The sequence below is a fragment of the Elephantulus edwardii genome, unplaced genomic scaffold (assembly GCF_000299155.1).
Source record: "Elephantulus edwardii isolate Elephantulus edwardi_28Jun2011 unplaced genomic scaffold, EleEdw1.0 scaffold00009, whole genome shotgun sequence".
NCBI lineage: Eukaryota > Metazoa > Chordata > Mammalia > Macroscelidea > Macroscelididae > Elephantulus > Elephantulus edwardii.
In genome coordinates this window covers 27,098,041-27,117,454 of record NW_006399759.1, presented here as the reverse complement: position 1 = coordinate 27,117,454, position 19,414 = coordinate 27,098,041, and the positions used below count along the sequence as shown (strand labels likewise).

Genomic DNA, 19,414 nt, shown 5'->3' with positions numbered 1-19,414 from the left:
CTCTCAATACTCTTCTCCAGCACCACAACTCAAAGGCATCAATTCTCCTTCTATCCTCCCTAGTCATTGTCCAACTCTCTGATGCATAACAAGTGCCATGCAACCTGATGCTGCCAATTGGTCCAGTGGTGAGAATCTTTGCCTTCTTGACATTGAGCCTCAATCCCTATTGAAGGCTGCAGTCCTTGACCCTCTACAGCAAACGCTTCAGGTCCTCCTCAGTTTCAGCAAGCAGGGTTGTGTCATCTGCATAACGCAGATTGTTGGATGAATCTTCCACCAATCCTGACACCACACTTCTCATAGAGCCCAGCCGCCCGGGTAATCTGTTCTGTATACAGGTTGAAAACTTAAGACTTTGTGACTTTTGTGCATATTCCTACACTCAATCTGTTTGAGTCCCTGCTTTCAGTTTAATTTGAGGACAATAATAGGATCATAAAATAATTCCATTTCAACCACCATACTCTCAACTGAGGCAAAAAAAAAAAAAAAAAAATAATTCCAAAGGAGCCTTGGAATCAAACAGATTGAGTGCAGGAATATGCACAAAAGTCACAAAGTCTTAAATCTAAAGTGTCTACTAGCCTATCAGTGAATAAACAACATGTGGTATATCTATATGATGAGATATTATTCAATCATACAAAGTAGATGAACCTTGAAAACATACTAAATAAAATAACATAAATAGTTACTTACTGCTTGTTTCCAATAATATATCTACAAAAGGGAAATGCATGCACTATATCTACCAGAATGAGAGGAAGAGGAAATAGAAAATTATTGTTCAGTGAGTACGTAGCTTTAGGGTGAAAAACAATTTCAAAAATACAGTGAGAACTGACTACACAACATGAGGTGGTTGTTGTCGCTAGAGTCCATCAAGTCGATTACAACTTACAGTGACCGTATGAAGACTGGATCTGAACTTTACACTAAACTGTACCATATTCACAATCTTTGATATACTCAAGCCTATTGTTACAGTCACTGCATCAATTCAATTCCCCTTGTTTAAGGTCATCCCCTCTTTCTCTGACTCTCCACCTTTTCCAGCATGAAGTTTTTTTGCAAGAACTAGTCCCTCCTGACAACATGCCTGAAGAATGTGAGATGAAGTTTCCCCCTCCTTGCCTGTAAGGAACATCCTGGTTTCACTTCTCCCCAAGATCAAATTGTTTGTTCTTGTAGCCATCCAAAGGATGATCAATAGTCTTCTCCACACCACAATTCAAAGGCATCAATTCTTCAGTCATCTTTATGCATAGTCTAACTTTTACACATACAGGAAGCAAAAGTAAATGTTATGATTTGGATAAGGCACAATTTAGTCTTTATACCGACATCCTTGATCTTCAGAACTTTGGAGAGGTCCTTGAAAGCAGATTTTCTTAATGTAATTAATTAATTAATACTTAAGGTAATTAACATTGCATAATTAATCACATTTAAAATTACATAAAATTAAAATTAAATAAACAAAAAGTACTAAAATAAATTTTATGAGATATATACATTACCACAATAATTTTTTAATTATACAAAGAAATGGATTTTGTGAATTAATTATACACAGTAAAATTATGAATAAAGAAAAAGAGAACCAGACATATAAAGGGTAAATCACAAAACAACATATGGTGTCAAGGATTTACTGTTTAAGATGGTTTTCCACACCATTAACTTTGTCTTTGTAACACAGATAGGCAGGATCATATAATGAGGATGTGTTAGCCTATTCACAGGGACTGACTGGTCTCACAAGTAAATTCAGTGGATTCAGGAGCAGAATTCTAGAAGCTCAGCACCAGCAACAAGAAACAGAATGTGGTACATATCCTAGGAGTATTAAAATTTCTTAATAATAAAAGCCTGAAATTTAAAAAGGACCTAAAACTGAAAGGAATACAAAACTTCTGTTCTATCAGAATAAAACATTTTTTTAAAAGTACACTGTGGATCATAGTTTAAGAACTCATCAACAAATAAAAAAGTTATGTTCAAAAATTCAGAACTCGAGCAGAGTTTGTCTAACTTAAAAAGTTTACTCACCCCATTTAGAGAACAAACCAGTTTGGGTAATTGATAAAATATACGCAAATTTCATTTTCCAATAATAAAAAGGGGGAAAAAATCAATGGAAGTACAAAATGCCAAAAGTTTCTAGTAGCTTTCAACGTAGATGGCAAATACACAGGCAAGTGATATATATGAAGAATGAGATAAAGTCTTAGGAAACAGCTAGGTATCAACTAATGCAACCTGAACTTGTAAAGAAAGAAAGAAAATATAAAGTAATGTTACTGTGGGTTTTTGTTGTTTTATTAATTCTATAAACAATTCTATAAATTAAGTATTATCTTCATTTTACAGACTACAAAAAAGAAGATTCCAAGAGTTAGGAGAGAAGAAATTCATCACTAAATGTTCTCCAGTACCCTAGCTGACTTAACTCAAGCTGACCATACAGATAAGCAGGAATGATCCAAAGAGATAACAATATTATACATATTCAAGATAATTATATACAAAAGGAGGAAATGAGGAAGTCAAAATAAGAATCAGAACTGAACTATTTCCTCTCTCTTCATCTGTGTTCAAATTTCTACGTTTTGGTATGTACCACTGAGTTGGAACCAACTCATAGCGTCCTGCCCCTCTAGCAGGTTCTCAGAGGCACTAAATTATATAGGAGAAGAATGGCCACCCTTCACCTACAGAGAAAGGAGTAGATTTGAAAGGTGAGCCTTTGGGTTAGCAGTGCCATGCCATACCATTAAGCCAACAGAGCTCCCCAAAAACAAATACGAAAACAAATGGTTGCTTACCTGTGACCAGGATGGTAAATGGCTGTGTTGATTCCATGAGGATAGTAACTACTAAAGCTGAAACAGTGACTTTCCTGGTAGCTCTGATTCGTTCCAACACTAAATTTAGTAAGTAAAACAAGACATGAATGCCATTAAACCACAAAAAAATATGGATAAACAACTATTAAAATGTTTCTAACTAAAAAGAAAGACAAGAAGAAATATCATAGAGGATATGAAATAAGTAGAACTTTGGTAACATACTTGGTTGTATGTAAATCTTGCAGTTTCTTTCTTATAAAAGTAAGTTACATCTACCCTATTATCTGGAACTTCTACCCTATGCTGTTGAACCAAAAGAAATTAAAACCAAGCCATAAGACTTCAACAAGAATGGTCAGAGCTGATTTATTAACAATAAGACCAAACTGTAAAGTTGGTGGTTCACCAACTAAAACAATGGGAAAATAAACCATAAAATAATCACAATGGTATACTATTCAGGATTTTTTTTTAAATACTGAGATATATTAACAGTATGAATGAATCTCAAAGCATCATGCTGAATGAAGATTTGGTCAAAAATGACTTGAAATGTATGATTCCATCAATGTGAATACTAGAACATGCAAAACTAACCTATAATGAGAATTTTTTAAAAAAACCCTTAAACTGTATGTAGTGTACTAGGAGGGGGTAGGGTTAGAGATGCACAAGTATAAGTAACCCTTTGGGTATTATAATACGTAACATCACTATAGCTTGGAAGGAGAAGTGGCATCCACTTCCGTAATAGCTTGCCTCAGGAAACCCTATGAACCTGGAGAGAGGAGGAAAGGCACCCAGGCATCGAGGACTCTCCTTCATAGGGTCGCTATGAGTTGCCTGCGACTCGACGGCACTGAACACCACCACATAGGAATTAGGCTTATACATATATATGAATTTGTCATAACACACAGCATGATGAATTTAAGATTTATTCCTTTCTTTGTATGTAAATTTTACCCTAAAAGAAATAACACTGCAAAAATATGTTGAACTAATGGGCACAGGATATGAACAGACACTTCACCAGAGAAGACATTCAGATGGTCAACAAGCACATGAAGAAATGTTCAAAATCCCTAGCTCTAAGAGAGATGCAAGTCAAAACAACTATGAGATATCATCTCACCCCAGTCGGAATAGCAAAATTTAACAGAACAGTAAGCAACAAACGCTGGCAAGGTTGTGAAGAAACTGGAACCCTTATTCACTGTTGGTGGGAGTGTAAAACGGTGCAACCACTATGGAAGGCAGTGTGGTGCTTTCTCAAAAAGTTGCAAATAGAAAAACCATTTGACCCAGCAATTCCACCACTGGGAATATACCCCAAAGAGACCATAAGTGTCACCCAAGCAGATATATGCATACGATGTTTACTGTGGCTATGTTAATGATAGCCAAGAGTTGGAAACAACCTAAAGGCCCAACAACAAACGAATGGATAGAGAAGCTCTGGTATATTCATTCACACAACAGAATACTATGCTGCACTGAAAAACAAGGAACTCATATAATATTATTCAAAATAGGTGACCCTGGAGGACATTATTCTGAGTGAAATATCTCAGTCACAAAAGGACAAATACTGCATAGTGCCACTGTTATAAAATGGGACTGAAATTGGGGTTGGGAGGAGACAGAGAAAGATGGGATAAATAATGTATACTGCATTGAAACAAATGAGGGAGAAACTGTTTAAAAGTGATATGTGATTAGGTATTATTGTCATGACAGGAGTCAAGAATGAAGGCTGTATAGTGGAGTGAACCTGCGGGGAGAGACTGTATAACAATGAAAGAATTTTTCTTTTACTTTTCAAATAAAGGAGTGAACTGGGGGGAGGGGGTGGGCAGGGAGAAAAGTACAACAATGAATGAATGGAAATCCAACGTCTGTAAATTTTCATTAAAATTAATAATAATAATAAAAATGTAAAAAACAAAACAAAAAATATGTTGAACAACAACTAATAATGTTGTAGTTGTTGACTGCCATCAAGTTGAGCACGAGTCACAGTGACTCTGAACAGAAGACCTAATGCCTTTCCATAACTATCATCATTTCTCCTAGAGATTTTAAAATATGTGGTAACTGCAACTTATTCTCAAATCAAAAGATTGATGATGGCTGGATAGATGGATACAGACGTGATTTAAAAGGCACATTAAAAGGTAGTCTCTAGATGGTAAGAAGAGTGTTCGTGTACTTTTTTTATAATAAAACACTAGAGAGGAAGAAAAACAAGAAATATCACAAGTTAAAACTAAATGAGAGAAATAACACTTTTAAAATTTTTCCTGCTTCTATAATAGCCAAGGCAGCTGTGGACTTCATGTTTCAATATGACTTTTCCTAGCGATTGTTTGACTATGCTATGTAGATAAACAGGAATTTGATAATAGATCAAACAGGAATAGATAAACAGCGGGCTGGTTATCCACCATACCACAAGGGGACTGGCTAGTCTCGCCACCAAATTCAGCAAGCTAACAGCAAGAAACAGACAGATCTTCTGCTACTGAAGAAGAAACAAAGAGTACATAGGATGCCCTTCTTTCTCCAACTACAACTTTGGCAGCAAGAGACATGGCCAAACTGAAGACCTGGCTTGGGATGGGACCTTGATGGGGAGAGCCAATACTGGCAGGACTAAGAACTTTGTTGGACAACCAGAGGTAGGAAGCCAATACTGGGAGGACTGAGAACTTTGCTGGACAACTGGAGGTGGGAAGCCAATCCTGGCAAGACTGAGAACTTTGCTGAACAACTAGGGCTGGGAAGCCAATACTGGCAGGAATGACTACCCAAGAACACTGGCCTAAAGCCGTGAGGTTTGAGGCCAAAGGTCCGAAAGTGCACATATCGGGAGCTGTCTTGACTGCATTCTGCTATTAACCTTGATTATAACCTTTTAACTTCTTTAACATGGTTCTGTGTGATCTAAGAACTATCATATTAGATTTTGAACACAGCAAAGTATTAAGACTGGTGTTCAGATGAGTAGAAAGAGGTATGGAAGGTGTGGGAGACATGTCTGACCTCCTGGGAATTGGTTTTATGTTATTTATGCTGTTGATAGGGATAGTTTCCCTTTGAGAAGATGGTAAAAGTCAGATATGGTTGTCTTCACATGGCCCTTGCTCTTTTTACAGTAGCTAATGGTACCACCAAGTCACTGATTGCTCCTGTTGCCACTTGAGCGTGTGAACAAGTATTCAGGCTCAAAAATTCATGTGATGCAGGATATCGTTGGCATACTTCAAGGTATTGATGACTTTGCAAATATAATACTGGAAGATGTAAGAGTTTTAAATTACATCAGAAGGAAGAAAGATACTAAATTAGGTCAGATTTTTGCTAAATGGAAGTAACATTACAAAGCAAGTTCTTAGAGAAGAATCTGAGGTATGAGAGGATTTTCTTGACTTAAAGCTAGGTTCTGTTTGGTTTTATAAAAACAACAATATTCATTGTTTTAATTTTTTTAGTTTCACATTCTATAATCTAGTTTTCTGTTAAAGATAAATGTTTGAAGAAACAATGTAAATGTCAATTTCTATAAGCTAATCATAATTATCTGGGAGAGAGGGGTACGCATTTTGATGTTTGAAGACTAAAAATAGATGTTTTTAGTTAAACAGAAAAACAAACACTTCCCACAGTGCATATTTACCTTACAAGGTAACTTCTAAGCTCTCCTCGATAACTGATGACCAACAGTTCTGCAGACCATTGTGCACTTGCTTTATATTCTAAAAATATCAACCCAGCAATAGCATAGCTTAAATCACCTGCAAAACTAGATGCCTATAAAAGAGAGAGAACAATGTTACTAAGACAATACCAGATAAATAATACATGTCTAGCTGAAGGTCTTCCAAGGCACTGGCCTTGCCAGGTATACTGTAAATAAAAAAGTTTCAGAATTGCTCTGTGTACTACAGAATCATGTGAGGGAGAAGGTCTAGAACTGCACACTCAAGTCTAACCACCCCTCTTAGCCTTTTGTAGAAATCACACCAGTCTCTTTAGATATTTATCAAGACAGATAAATTTATGTTCAGATTGAATTTTCACTGCAAAATAATTTTTAAAAAGTACTGCCACAATTCAGAAAAAAAGAATGTTATAAGCCTCTTTCCAGAAACTGATCTCCAAATATTAACTTCTAAATATGGAGAAGGACATCAGGCTTGGGAGGGTGGAGGGCAGGCACAAGAGGGGAAGGCCCTCTGGGAGGTGGACTGATTCAGTGACTGGGGCAGTCGGGATGAGTGTGTCAGAGACAATGAGATTGGCACAGGACAGAGAAGAGCTGAGCTGTTGTACACAGGGTCGCTATGAGTTGCAAGCGATTCGATGGCACATAACAACAACAACAACAACAATACTATCAGAAGAAGTAATCTATCCTTTAAAATGGTCCCTGATTATTTTTCCAATTACCTAATCAAAAGGGGAAAATAAAAAACAAAATACAAAGTGCCATGAAGTTTCATCCAATCCATGATTAACTGGAACCAGGGCTCTAAGTCTTCACAGGAGCAGACTATCCACCTTTCTCTCCAGACATGGCTAGTCTCACTTTTGGTTAGCAACCTAACCAAACCTAACTGCATCATCAGGGTTCCTTGATCAAAGGAAAGTTTTAGGTGAAACTTCCATTCAATACCAACAATTCCCTACCAAGTATACATCAGGCAATACTGTAAAGGTACAAAGGGGTGAAAGCCTCTATACCTTCAAATTCAAATCTTACTGCCAATGAGATTCCAACTCATCCAAGTTTCCCCAAGTTTTAAACTGCAAAGGAGCAGATTGTTCATCTTTCTCCTGAGGAGCACCATAGCTACCCTACATTAGGAAATCCTAGGAAAAACCTTAGAGGCCGCCTTAGGAAACACATAAAGGTTTCCATCCCTGAGTGGCTTCTCAGCATTTAAAACCAATGAAAATCCAAAACCACGTCCTACAAATTGAAGTATATTTGGTTACATTTAATGAATAAACTGTAAATGTGAACATGCACACCAAACTACCAAGACTTAGTTCCAAAGAATATAAAACATATTTAGTAATTCTGATATTGAATACATGTTGAAATGAAACTCTTTTGGCTATACTGAACTAAAAATATATTCATAAACTTCATTTATTTAGTACAGCTATCAGAAAATTTTTAATTGCTTATGTGATCACATACATGCTCACATTCCATTTCTTTTAGAAAATTCTTCAATTTGGTTGCCAAGAACTTCCACAATATGAGTGTAATAAACTTTCTGAAATCTTTCCATTCATTATTTATGATTAAAAATCCACTCTCCAGATTACTGGTTCTAACTGGAATCATCTGAAGAAACTATAAACAAATGTTAAACCTTAGACCTCATCTAGATCAATGAGATCAGAACCTCTGGGGGAAAAGCACAAGTAAGAAAAATATGGTTTTGTTTTGCTTTGTTTTATCAAGTTTGTCTTCATAAAGCTCCTCCAGATGATTCTAAGATAGTCAAATTCTGAACCATTACTATATTTTCTCTTTACTTTGATCATTTAAGGAAGGAAGATACAAATTAAATGGCTAACTAAATTTTTAGAAGAAAAACTTGTCAACTCAATTACCGTGAGACAAGTCAATTCACTCAATCTCAGTTTCCTACATAATGGGAACATCTCTCTCCAAGAAAACTTAGACCATTCTAAATTTTAAATAAATAAATAGAATTAAATAAAATTCTTTTATCAAAGTTCTAACAGTATAAGCACTGCACAAATACAAGTTATTTTTTATGAGCTACCATTGAGTGGGTTCCAATTTATGGCAAACACATGTATTATAGAGTTGACTGGCTTCCTAATATTTTCTTGCTGAAATTTTAATGGAAACTGATTGCTAGATAGACCTTTTCTTCCACACTGCTCCAAGTAGGATTAATCCATCAACCGTTAGCTTATTCAGTCAACTATAAATGATTTGTACTGCCTAGGAACCTTGCAATTAATCTTTTCTTCTCTATACTCTTTTTTTATGATGCCAATTTTAAATACATCTTTGAGACATTGCATTTTCCACTTACAACACAGTGATAATAAAGTGCAATGTTAATTCCTTTCCCTACGCACATTCCATATGCAAGTATTGAGAATGCCCAGAAATTTAGTCTAGCAGTTTAGACTTTTCAACTACAGAGTGCTACAAATTTTGGTCCTTCAAAATTTAACTGTGGGACAATGAATGCTATAAAGTATGCACATTGGTTTAGTCAATCTCTTCAATGGTGAGTCCAGAAGAGGCACCACCAGATGGAGGAGCTCCACCACCAGGGAAGGCGCCGGGCATGCCTCCGGCCATGCCTCCAGCCCTCTGGTACAGCTTGGTGATGATGGAGTTGCAGACCTTCTCTAGTTCCCTCTGCTGAAGCTCAAATTCCTCCTTTTCTGCAGTCTGATTCTTATCAAACCAGATGATAATTTCATTGCATTTGTCGAGGATCTGCTTGTCCTCGTCATTGATCTTGCCTTGAAGCTTTTCATCTTCAACTGTTGCTTTCACATTAAATGTGTAAGACTCAAGGGAATTCTTAGAAGACACCTTATCTCTTTGCTTCTCATATTCAGCTTTGTACTTCTCAGCCTCCTGGACCATTCATTCATTTAATGTCTTCTTTACTCAAGCGGCCCTTATTATTGGTGATGGTAATCTTGTTTTCTTTCCCAGTGCTCTTGTCAACAGCATACACATTAAACATACCACTGGCATCAAGATCAAAGGTGACTTCAATCTGAGGAACACCACGAGGTGCAGGTGGTATCCCAATGAGTTCAAACTTCCCGAGCAGGTTGTTATCTTTGGTCACGGCACGCTCACCTTCATAGACCTGAATGAGTACACCAGGCTGGTTGGTTGTCAGAGTAGGTTGTGAAGGTCTGGGTCTGCTTGGTAGGAAAGGTAGTACTCCGCTTGATGAGGACAGTCATGACTCCACCAGCAGTTCCAATACCAACAGAATGTGGAGAGACATCCAGGAGCAGCAAATCTTGAACATTTTTCAGATTTGTCTCCAGATAGAATGGCCACCTGGACAGCTGCACCATAAGCTACAGCCTCATCTGGGTTGATACTCTTGTTCAATTCCTTTCCATTGAAGAAATCCTGAAGAAGCTTCTGAATCTTGGAAATTCTGGTAGAACCACCCACCAGGACAATATCCTGGATCTGTGACTTGTCTAGCTTGGCATCCCTCAGGGCTTTCTCCACAGGGTCCAGAGTGCCACGGAAAAGATCAGCATTCAATTCTTCAAAGCGGGCTCGGGAATGGAAGTATAGAAGTCAACTCCCTCACACAGCAAATCTATCTCAATACTGGCCTGGGTGCTGGAAGAAAGTGTGCACTTTGCACGCTCACAAACAGTGCAGAGGCGTCTGACAGCCCTCTTGTTTTCACTCATGTCTTTCTTACGCTTGCACTTGAACTCTGTAATGAAATGGTTGACCATTCTGTTGCCAAAGTCTTCTCCACCCACGTGGGTGTCTCCAGCTGTAGAACTGACCTCAAATATCCCACCTTCAATAGTGAGGATTGACAGATCAAAAGTGCTACCTCCTAAGTCAAAGATCAGTACATTCCTTTCAGCACCAATCTTTTCATCTAAACCATAAGCAACAGCAGCAGCAGTTGGCTCGTTGATGATTCGGAGGACATTGAGGCCAGCAATGGTTCCAGCATCTTTGGTAGCCTGGCGCTGAGAGTCATTGAAGTAGGCTGGTACAGTGACAACAACATCAGTAACAGTCTTCCCAAGGTAGGCTTCTGCAATTTCCTTCATCTTTGTGAGAACCATAGATGACACCTCCTCTGGATAGAAACTTTTGGTCTCTCCTTTATATTCTACTTAGACCTTGGGCCTTCCTGCATCATTCACCACCATGAAGGGCCAGTGTTTCATATCAGACCACACAACACCATCATCAAATCTTCATCCAATTAGATGTTTGGCATCAAATACTTTGTTAGTAGGACACATTGCAACTTGATTCTTTGCTGTATCGCTAATCATTCAGTATCGGTAAATGTGATATAACTTGGAGTGGTCCAGTTGCCTTGATCATTTGCAATGATCTCCACTTTCCCATGCTGGAAGACCCCTACACAGGAGTAGGTGGTACCAAGATCAATGCCAACCGCAGGGCCTTTGGACATGGTTGCTTAGTGCGGGTCCCAGGTGGTAGAGGGAAAAAACCATACCTCACGGCTGCCGGTGCCCTAAATGAGCTCCACTCTTTTTCAATTTCTAGCCATTAACATCCCACCTCTCTGGAAGTTCAAATATATGAATGGCTTCACGAAGGAAAGATGCACAATGTCTCATGCCACTTACAACCTCAGAAACACAGTGAAAAGTCAGCTCAAGTTGGTTGCAAGTAACAAGTTATGATAGGAACAAGATCTCCTTTAGAGCTAGTCGTGGGGGTTTCCTTAATTATAATTTGCATGAAAGTTTACAAAACATGAGTTTTTTCCAATCAATCATCCATGTGCATTCTGTTCTATAACAATTACAGAACACACAATGTCTGATCAGCTATCCATTTCAAAGTTACCCTCCCTTCACAATCCCATGAATGTTCACTATCTATCAATTTTCTACCACCCCTCCTTCACCTCCTTGGTAATCCTATTAGATGGATTCTTTTTTTCTGTAAATCTTTCTCAAGCCTTTTAGAACAGTGGTCTTACAGTAATTGTCCTTTTGTGACTCTTATTTCCCTCAGTATAATGTCTTCCAGACTCATCCATATTGTACAGAGTTAAGATTTTTATAATTGTATATTTTAACTCCTCTGAAAGATGTTCCTGTTGTCTACATCCATTTATTTATTCCCTTCACTGGGACTTTTTAAAACAACTTTCAGAACTTCCAAATATTATTTATAACTATCATGTGTTGATAAAGGTTACCCATTGTGTACAATGTTTGGATGAGCTTCCAGATTGATTCATGCTGGGGAGCAGGAGTGACATCCACTTCCTAAACTAGATGCTTCTGGAAGCTCTACAAACTCCCTAAACTTTATCAATGTACAGAAATGATGGTAGTTATGGAACAGAGTTCAGGTCTTTTGTGCAAAGCTTACTGAGTTGTATTCAACTCAATAACTCTTAACCACTGCTAAATGAGACTAGTGCTGTTCTATTTGGAGGAACACTCTTTCACTTTGCACATCACTCTTTGTCAATGTGCTGTATGAATTAACCTGGGTTTGCTATGATACTGAACCTGGTGCCACTGGGGCATATAAAATACCAGAATGGTTTCCCATTGTGGACAGTGTTTGGTAGAGCTCCCAGTTATTAAACAGGTTGGGAAGCAGGAGTGGCATCCACTCCCTAAACCACATGCCTCTGGAAACTCTATGAACTTGGAGAAATGACAATAGTTATGGAAAGGCATTAGGTCTTTTGCTCACAGAGTCACTATGAATTGTGCTCGACTCGACGGCAATCAACAACAGCAACAACAAAGATCATGTGTTGTGTTTTGTTCTGGTTTTACTATCATGTTTTCACGTTGTTGATGTTGTTCTTGTTAGGTGTCACCAAGTCAAGCACACCTCATAGCGACCCTATGAACAAAAGATCTGAACCTTATTCTGTCCTGTGCCATCCTCATACTTCCTGACACACAAGAAGAGCCCACTGAAGCAATCACCATGTCAATCCACCTGGTTGAAGGTCTTCCTCTCCTTTGCCCACTCTCCACCTTTCCCAGCATCATGTCCTTCTCTAAGGAAGAGCACTTCCAAGCAACATGACCAAAGTATATGAGGCAAAGCATCATCATTCTTGCCTCCAAAGAGCACTCTAGCTGCACCCTCTCCAAGACATATCTGTTTGTTCTCTTAGCCACCATGGGATGTTCAGTGCTCTTCTCCAACACCACAGCTCAATGGCATCAATTCTTTTTCTGTCATCTTTATTCACCATCCAGCTCTCAGATGCATAGTAAGTGATCAGAAAAAGTATGACCTGAATCTGACACATCTTAGTCTTCAAAGTGACATCATTACTCCTCAATAATTTGGATAAGTCCCTAAATGCAGATTTTTTCCAGTGCAATGTGTCTCCTTATTGCCTGACTGCTCGTACCAAGGATGTTAACTGTGGATCTAAGCAAGATGAGATTTTGACAATGTCAGTCTCCTCTCCATCCATCATGATGTTGTCTATCAATCAAGCGGTAAGAATCTTTGTTTTCTTTAGAGAGAGGTGTAATCCATACCAAAAGTCGCATTCCTTGATCTTCTGCAACAAACACTTCAAGCACTGTCAACAAGCTAGGTTACTGATGAGTCTCCCTCCAATTCTGATGCACACTCTTCTTCATAGAGTCCAGCTTCTCAGATAATTTGCTCAGCATATATATTGACCGGGTATGGAGAAAGAATATAATCCTGACGTACTCCCTTCCCAATTACATGCAGTGCCCCCCTGCTCTGTTCACACAACAGCCTCCTGGTCCAGGTACAGGTTCCGCATGAGCACAATCAAGTGCTCTGGGATTCCCATTCTTCTCAATGTCAGCCACAACTTGTCATGATCCACACAAACATCTTTGCATAGTCAATAAAGCACAAACATTCTTCTGGTATCCCATGTTTTCACAGTGGTTGTTACATGCAGACAGTGTAATACAACACATAAAGAACAAATACTTTTAGTAACTAAATTTCTTGACTAGATTTTGAGCAAATTCAGAGCATATCATCTGATTTTGCTTTCCCTATTTAAATCCATTCATTCAAATATCTAAAACCTGGAATACACTGAAAAAAACATGTAATCAATGTCAGGTATTTACTTACAGACAAGATAAGGTATTTACTTACAGGGGCAATAACAAACAGTTCACTTCCCATAAGATCAAACACCCTCACAGTTCCTGTACTTTCAGCATAGGCCAGGAGAGTACAATCGTAACTCCACGCTACTCGTCTCCACTGGGGTTTTGGATCTTTGGGAACTATAAGGAAAGGGGAAAAGAGATGCTTTTAAAATATGTTATAATGGAAATTAACATTTTTAGTTAGTGCAACAAAAATATTTAACTATATTACATCATCTCAAAAGAATCTCTTAACAATTCAGTTAAACAGAAAAGTAGAAAAGTTCAGAAAAATAAAAAAAGTTCCATGAAATTCACTTCAATTAAAATCAGGAATAAAAATAACAGCAAATTCGTGTGGCCTTGTTTTAAAAGCAAACCTACTAATACTTACTAATCCATGTTCTGCTAAATGCTGACCACCATTCAGTATGGTAAATGTTCAGGAATAAGATAACCCAAAACACTTATTAACTAAAGCAATAAAATAGCATTAAAACTGGACACAAAAAAAAAAGTTTAATCCATTGAGTCCAACTCCTCTAAAAGCTAAACACAAAAATCTGAACAGAGAGCTTCTAAATATATCAACTACAAATGCTAAGGAGATACAAAGTAGGACTATGATAAGAAACTATTCAAAAGGGATAAGAAAGATCTAGCCATCTAATTTTAAGATTTTTAAAATCCATTAGCATCTTGATAATTCAACAGCTACTAGACATTTCTGCCCAAATTTTTTCAATATAACAATTAGGCGCAAGGTAATTAATTATAAAACAAATTGCGAAACACTAAATTGTGATTTTTATTTTTAATTTTGCTTCAGTTTTTCCTTTATTAGGATGTCAGAGATGAAGAGATGTAGGTAGGAGGACCAGTATCACTACTTAACCATTAAGAATCCCGTATGTTTGAGGAACTCAAGGTAATAAGTATGAGTTTAGAACAGAGCTAAGCCCAGAAACTAGATGTCTTGTTACCTTCCACTGTAACACACTATATTCCAACCAGAGCTTTGATGCAGACATGGGATTATCTCAATCTTTTGAAAATTCATGGTCTTTTCTCTCGTCTCTCTGTTAAATCTCAGTTCAGGTTTCATCACCTCTTACATTCTTACAGTGTCCTCCTACTACCTGGTCTTCCAGCCCTCAAGATCTTCCCTTCTAATCCTTTCACATCAACCAAGGTATTTTTCTACCCTACAAAGCTGGCCAGAACATGTCCTGCTGCTTTAAAATTCCTGATGGATCCCCATTTAGAAAAATTCAAGTCCCAATTCTACAACATAATGAAAGGCCTACCACAGCTTTTCTGTTTCCTTGTTTGCAATTTCTTTTACTCCTAAACAATAAGTTACCCAAAGCACAAATAAGTCAACCATGCACATTAAAACTGTTATGCCTTTGATATTTATTTCTTCCTCTACCTCATCTCCTGTGCAATGTAGAGCCTCTGGAAAGCACACTGGAGGGTCAGTTAGGAGTGGCGAGTGGTTCTGACTCAACAGCACACAACAGCTAACAACTTCCCATATTCAATCTTATTCATCATACCTGATAAGCTAACTATTAGCTCCTGTTTCTGATTCTCATAAAAAATTTACCTTTTCTCTGTTACAAAATACGCTACACATTTATCACATCAATAGTCTTTTACATGACTTTCCCCTAAATGGAGCTCTGGCCGCTTGTTGTTGTTAAGTATGATGTACTTTATGTTGTTGCTATACTGATTTTTCCACGGAGCACCTGGTAGACTCATGCTGTGTATCTCTGGGCTGACAGCGCAGCTTTTTACCACTAGACCAACAGGGCTCAGTGGTAAGAAACTGCACTGCCAAGCTAAAAGTATGCAGTTCAAATCCAGCAGTTGTTCTTCAGGACAAAGCAGGCAATCTCCTCCAATGTGGTTTACTGCCTCTGAAAGTCCACTGGAGGGTCAGCTATATGGGTCGTTTCAAACTCAACAACACATTGACAACATTTCCTCTACATTCTCTTAGGCTCTTGAATGATAATGTCTTATTCAACATTGTCATCCCCGTACTTGCAGCATAAAGTGATTAATTAATGTGTTTGGGTTGTATTTTGGGGGGATATATTTATTATTATTTTGTGTATGTGTACTGTCAAATCGGATCTGACTGATACAGGAAGATATTGTCCCTTCTTCTCCAGCAGAGCATCTAGTGCATTCAAAGCACGCACCTCTGGGATTGCAGTGCAGCTTCTTGCCACTAGGCCACCAGAGCTCCTGACTAATTCATGTTTTACTAAAAGTAAAGTCTAAGGGTTTCAAAAGAAGCATATATTAACACATCAAGATAATGGAAAGAATAAACCATACCACAAAGCCTAGCATTATAACTGAAGTCTTTTCAGCACTCAAAAGTAAAATTTATACATCGATTTTTGCAATGCATGTCTTATATATGGAGAAAATACGCCAGCCATCAAGGAGTTTCTTAAGTTTGACTATTTATGAATAGATAAGAATTATTATGCAGGGGGGGAAACAATCTTAGCAGTCCATGAACAAAGGAGGGAGTACTGCAATTCATTAAAACCTAACAAAACACTGCACACATTCCAGAAAAGTAATTTTCATTAAAAGGGGGTATGCAATGAAGAAGAAGATCAAACACTAGTCTTTAGATTTTTAAAAATTCATTTAGGAGTCAAAGGTACATACTGCATATATACAGAAGCTACATAAAAACCAAAAGGACACTGTAATGCTCTGGGGGGAAAAAATTCATGCACTAAAGAACACAGAAAACATTTTCCCATTATTGCCCTATCTTAACAGATTTTCCCTCTTATTCCATTTTGATAAGATAAACAGATTTATGCAGCAACTCTCTATCTGAAATCAGTTCCATCTAAAGAGGATCAGTCCTTAAGATTTCTAGTCATGTAACTAGTAACCCTGAGAAATTCAGCATGTATTTTGACCCAGATAAACATACATTTCTATTACAAGATAAGATTTTACAATGTGAAAATAAAGACTTTTATCATTGGATTTTTTTTTCCAGTTGTCTCTGTGCTGTGTGTTTCTAGAGAGGGATAAGTATTGCAGATTTTTACAAAGCAAATATCAATGGAATTACTTCAGAAACATGCAAAAAAGATAACAGTAAAAGTTTACCAGCAACTTGACAGTTTACATATTCCGTGGAACATTTAATACCCTCTCACATTCTGTACCAGCTTCAGTTCATTAAGTCTGCCAAGTTGCCAAGTTTTCTAACATCTCAAACATTTTTAAACTGCTGTTTTTTCCAGTCCGGAACACTGATTCTCCCTAGGGTCCTGGACTGGCTCCTTCTTACATTTCTGATCTCAACTTAAATTCACTTCTTGGAAAGGCATTCTCTGACCACCTACTCTAAATGGTCTAAATTCCTTCAAACTCAATTATTCTCCACTACTGAAATTATTTCTGTTTCTTTACTGCTCTTATTTTTGAACAATAATTATGTATTTGTTTATTTGCTTCATATTTTCTGTCTTATCCACAGTTTTATCACTGGTGAATAGTATTGCCTTTGGTGGCATGTAACTATTATTCAAATGTAGGCAACTCCAATCCCAATTATGCAAATTAAGGAATTCCAGTGGTATAATCCATAGTGTGCTGTACTGCCAACCAAAAGGCCAAATGTCTCCAGCAGCTCAGGTCCACCAGCAGCTCCCTGGGAGAAAGATGGTCAATATTTTCCTGTTAATCACTAGAAACCAAATGGAGGCCTGCTGTGAGTTAGAATCAATTCAGTGAAAATGAGTTTTTAATTTAGCCAAATTAGAAATGGAAATGAACAAGGATTAAACAATAAAATAAAACAATACAGGATTATTTTATTGATTATTAAAAATAAACAATACAGGATTCTTTTTAGCACGCTACAAAAAAACCCGGTTGAGTATCCACTGGTTTCCTCATTTACAAAATTAAAGTTTCAACCATCAATAGCTTATATACATTCTAGGACTAAAAGTCAAAAATCAAGGAGCAGGGAGCTCTGGTGGTCTAGTGGCAAGAAGCTGCACTACAATCCCAAAGGAGTGTGGTTCGAATCCACCAGATGCTCTCCTGGAGAAGGAGGGGCAATCTCCTCTTGTGCCAGTCAGATCTAATTCTATGGTATACAAGAAGAAGAAAAAAAATCAAGGAGCAGGGGGGAGAAAAAAATCAATAAAGCTAGAAAGACATGCAGAGATATTAAATATCTAAATGTTTAAAATAAGGGGGGCAGGAATCATAATCCTAGAGTAAGAAATGTGTACAATGATGTCATCTGTAAGGAACTGTGCTTCTAATGCAAAGACTACACCTATCTGGAGGAGGAAATCTCCAAAAGCTCTCCAGGACAAAGATGCATAATCTCCTCCTTTGTGATTAACTGTCTTAGAAATCCAATGTAGGGTCAACTAGGAGTTAGTTCTGATCTGACAGCAATGAGAAGCACAAGAAACCCAGAGGCTATACAAGAAAAAAAATTAACAAGTCCAGTGATCACCCCCTGAAAAAATCTCCACAGAAAGACATAACAAATTTAACACATAAATATATGAAGTAAAAATATTTGAAACATTTACACAGAACCCTACAAACCCATAATAGAAAATAAAATATCCTAAGAATATGAGCAAAAGGCTCATTGTGGTATTCTAGTAATTTACACGCAAGCACACATGCATGTCCATGCACACACCACCAGCTAATATCTCTACATGTAATGTGAAAATATGCTACATCTTTCCTTTTTGTCTATGTGTTTGACAAAACTGCCATGAGTTAGAACTGACTTCACAGGATTCCTTTTTTATTATTTCTTCTTAATCCACTTGACTGATTGGAATGAAGAACCTGGCTTGGCTATCTCTCTGGATTCCAAAAAATACCCCTTAGAATATGTTCCTTGCAATCACAGAGCAAAGGAGTTTTAAAGATGATACATGACAGGAAAGGAAGGGGCATAATAAATTCTGCACAATAAGGCCTAGATGGCTATTATATAAAGGACCATTGATCTTGAAGTTTCTTTGGAGCGATGGGACTGATAATGCACAAGAATTTCACATCCTGAGATGATGAAGCTTCATTTATATGTGAAAATGTGGAGAATTCTCCAAGACCTCACCCTTTTACTGTTTTAATCAATACCCTAGGCAGGAATGAGCTGCAATGGAGTGGAATTAGCATTCTGAATTAGGCAACAATATGAGCTACTATGCCAACAAAGAACATAGAAGAAATGTGTCATAGTTATCATTAAAACATTTCAAGATCTCTCCTGAAGTAGAACAATACTGTCAAGACAGAATAATGTCCACAGGATATCTTTAAAGTGATAAATAGCAAGGATTTAATTTTAATGTTTGGTGCATCTGAATCAAGCCATGATAAAGTTCAAGCTGAAGTTGAGGAAAATTAAATCAAGTCCACGGGAATAAAAATTTGATCTCAAGTCTATCCCACTCAAATTTCAAAAACATCTCAGGAACAGGTCTGAGGCCTTGAGCACCAATGAGCGTAAGCCAAATGAGCTCTGGGGGGATATCAAGAAAATCGTCCATGAAGAATGCAAAAGATCATTACAAAGGCTAAAGAAGAAGAAAAGACCAAAATGGATGTCAGATGAGACTCTGAATATT

General features: G+C 37.5%; 1 protein-coding gene and 1 pseudogene across 1 annotated transcript in view; both read right to left on the bottom strand.

The window, feature by feature from the left end:
* NBAS (neuroblastoma amplified sequence) overlaps window positions 1-19,414 on the bottom strand; it is a 611,780-nt gene that overhangs the window by 567,118 nt on the left and 25,248 nt on the right. The window contains exons 7-9 of the mRNA XM_006880668.1: window positions 13,753-13,886; window positions 6,535-6,668; window positions 2,832-2,930 (exon numbers count right to left, since the gene is read on the bottom strand). Coding sequence (XP_006880730.1) covers window positions 2,832-2,930; window positions 6,535-6,668; window positions 13,753-13,886 — 367 coding nt within the window. The remainder of the gene's footprint in view (window positions 1-2,831; window positions 2,931-6,534; window positions 6,669-13,752; window positions 13,887-19,414) is intronic.
* On the bottom strand, window positions 9,124-11,065 carry LOC102869910 (annotated as a pseudogene).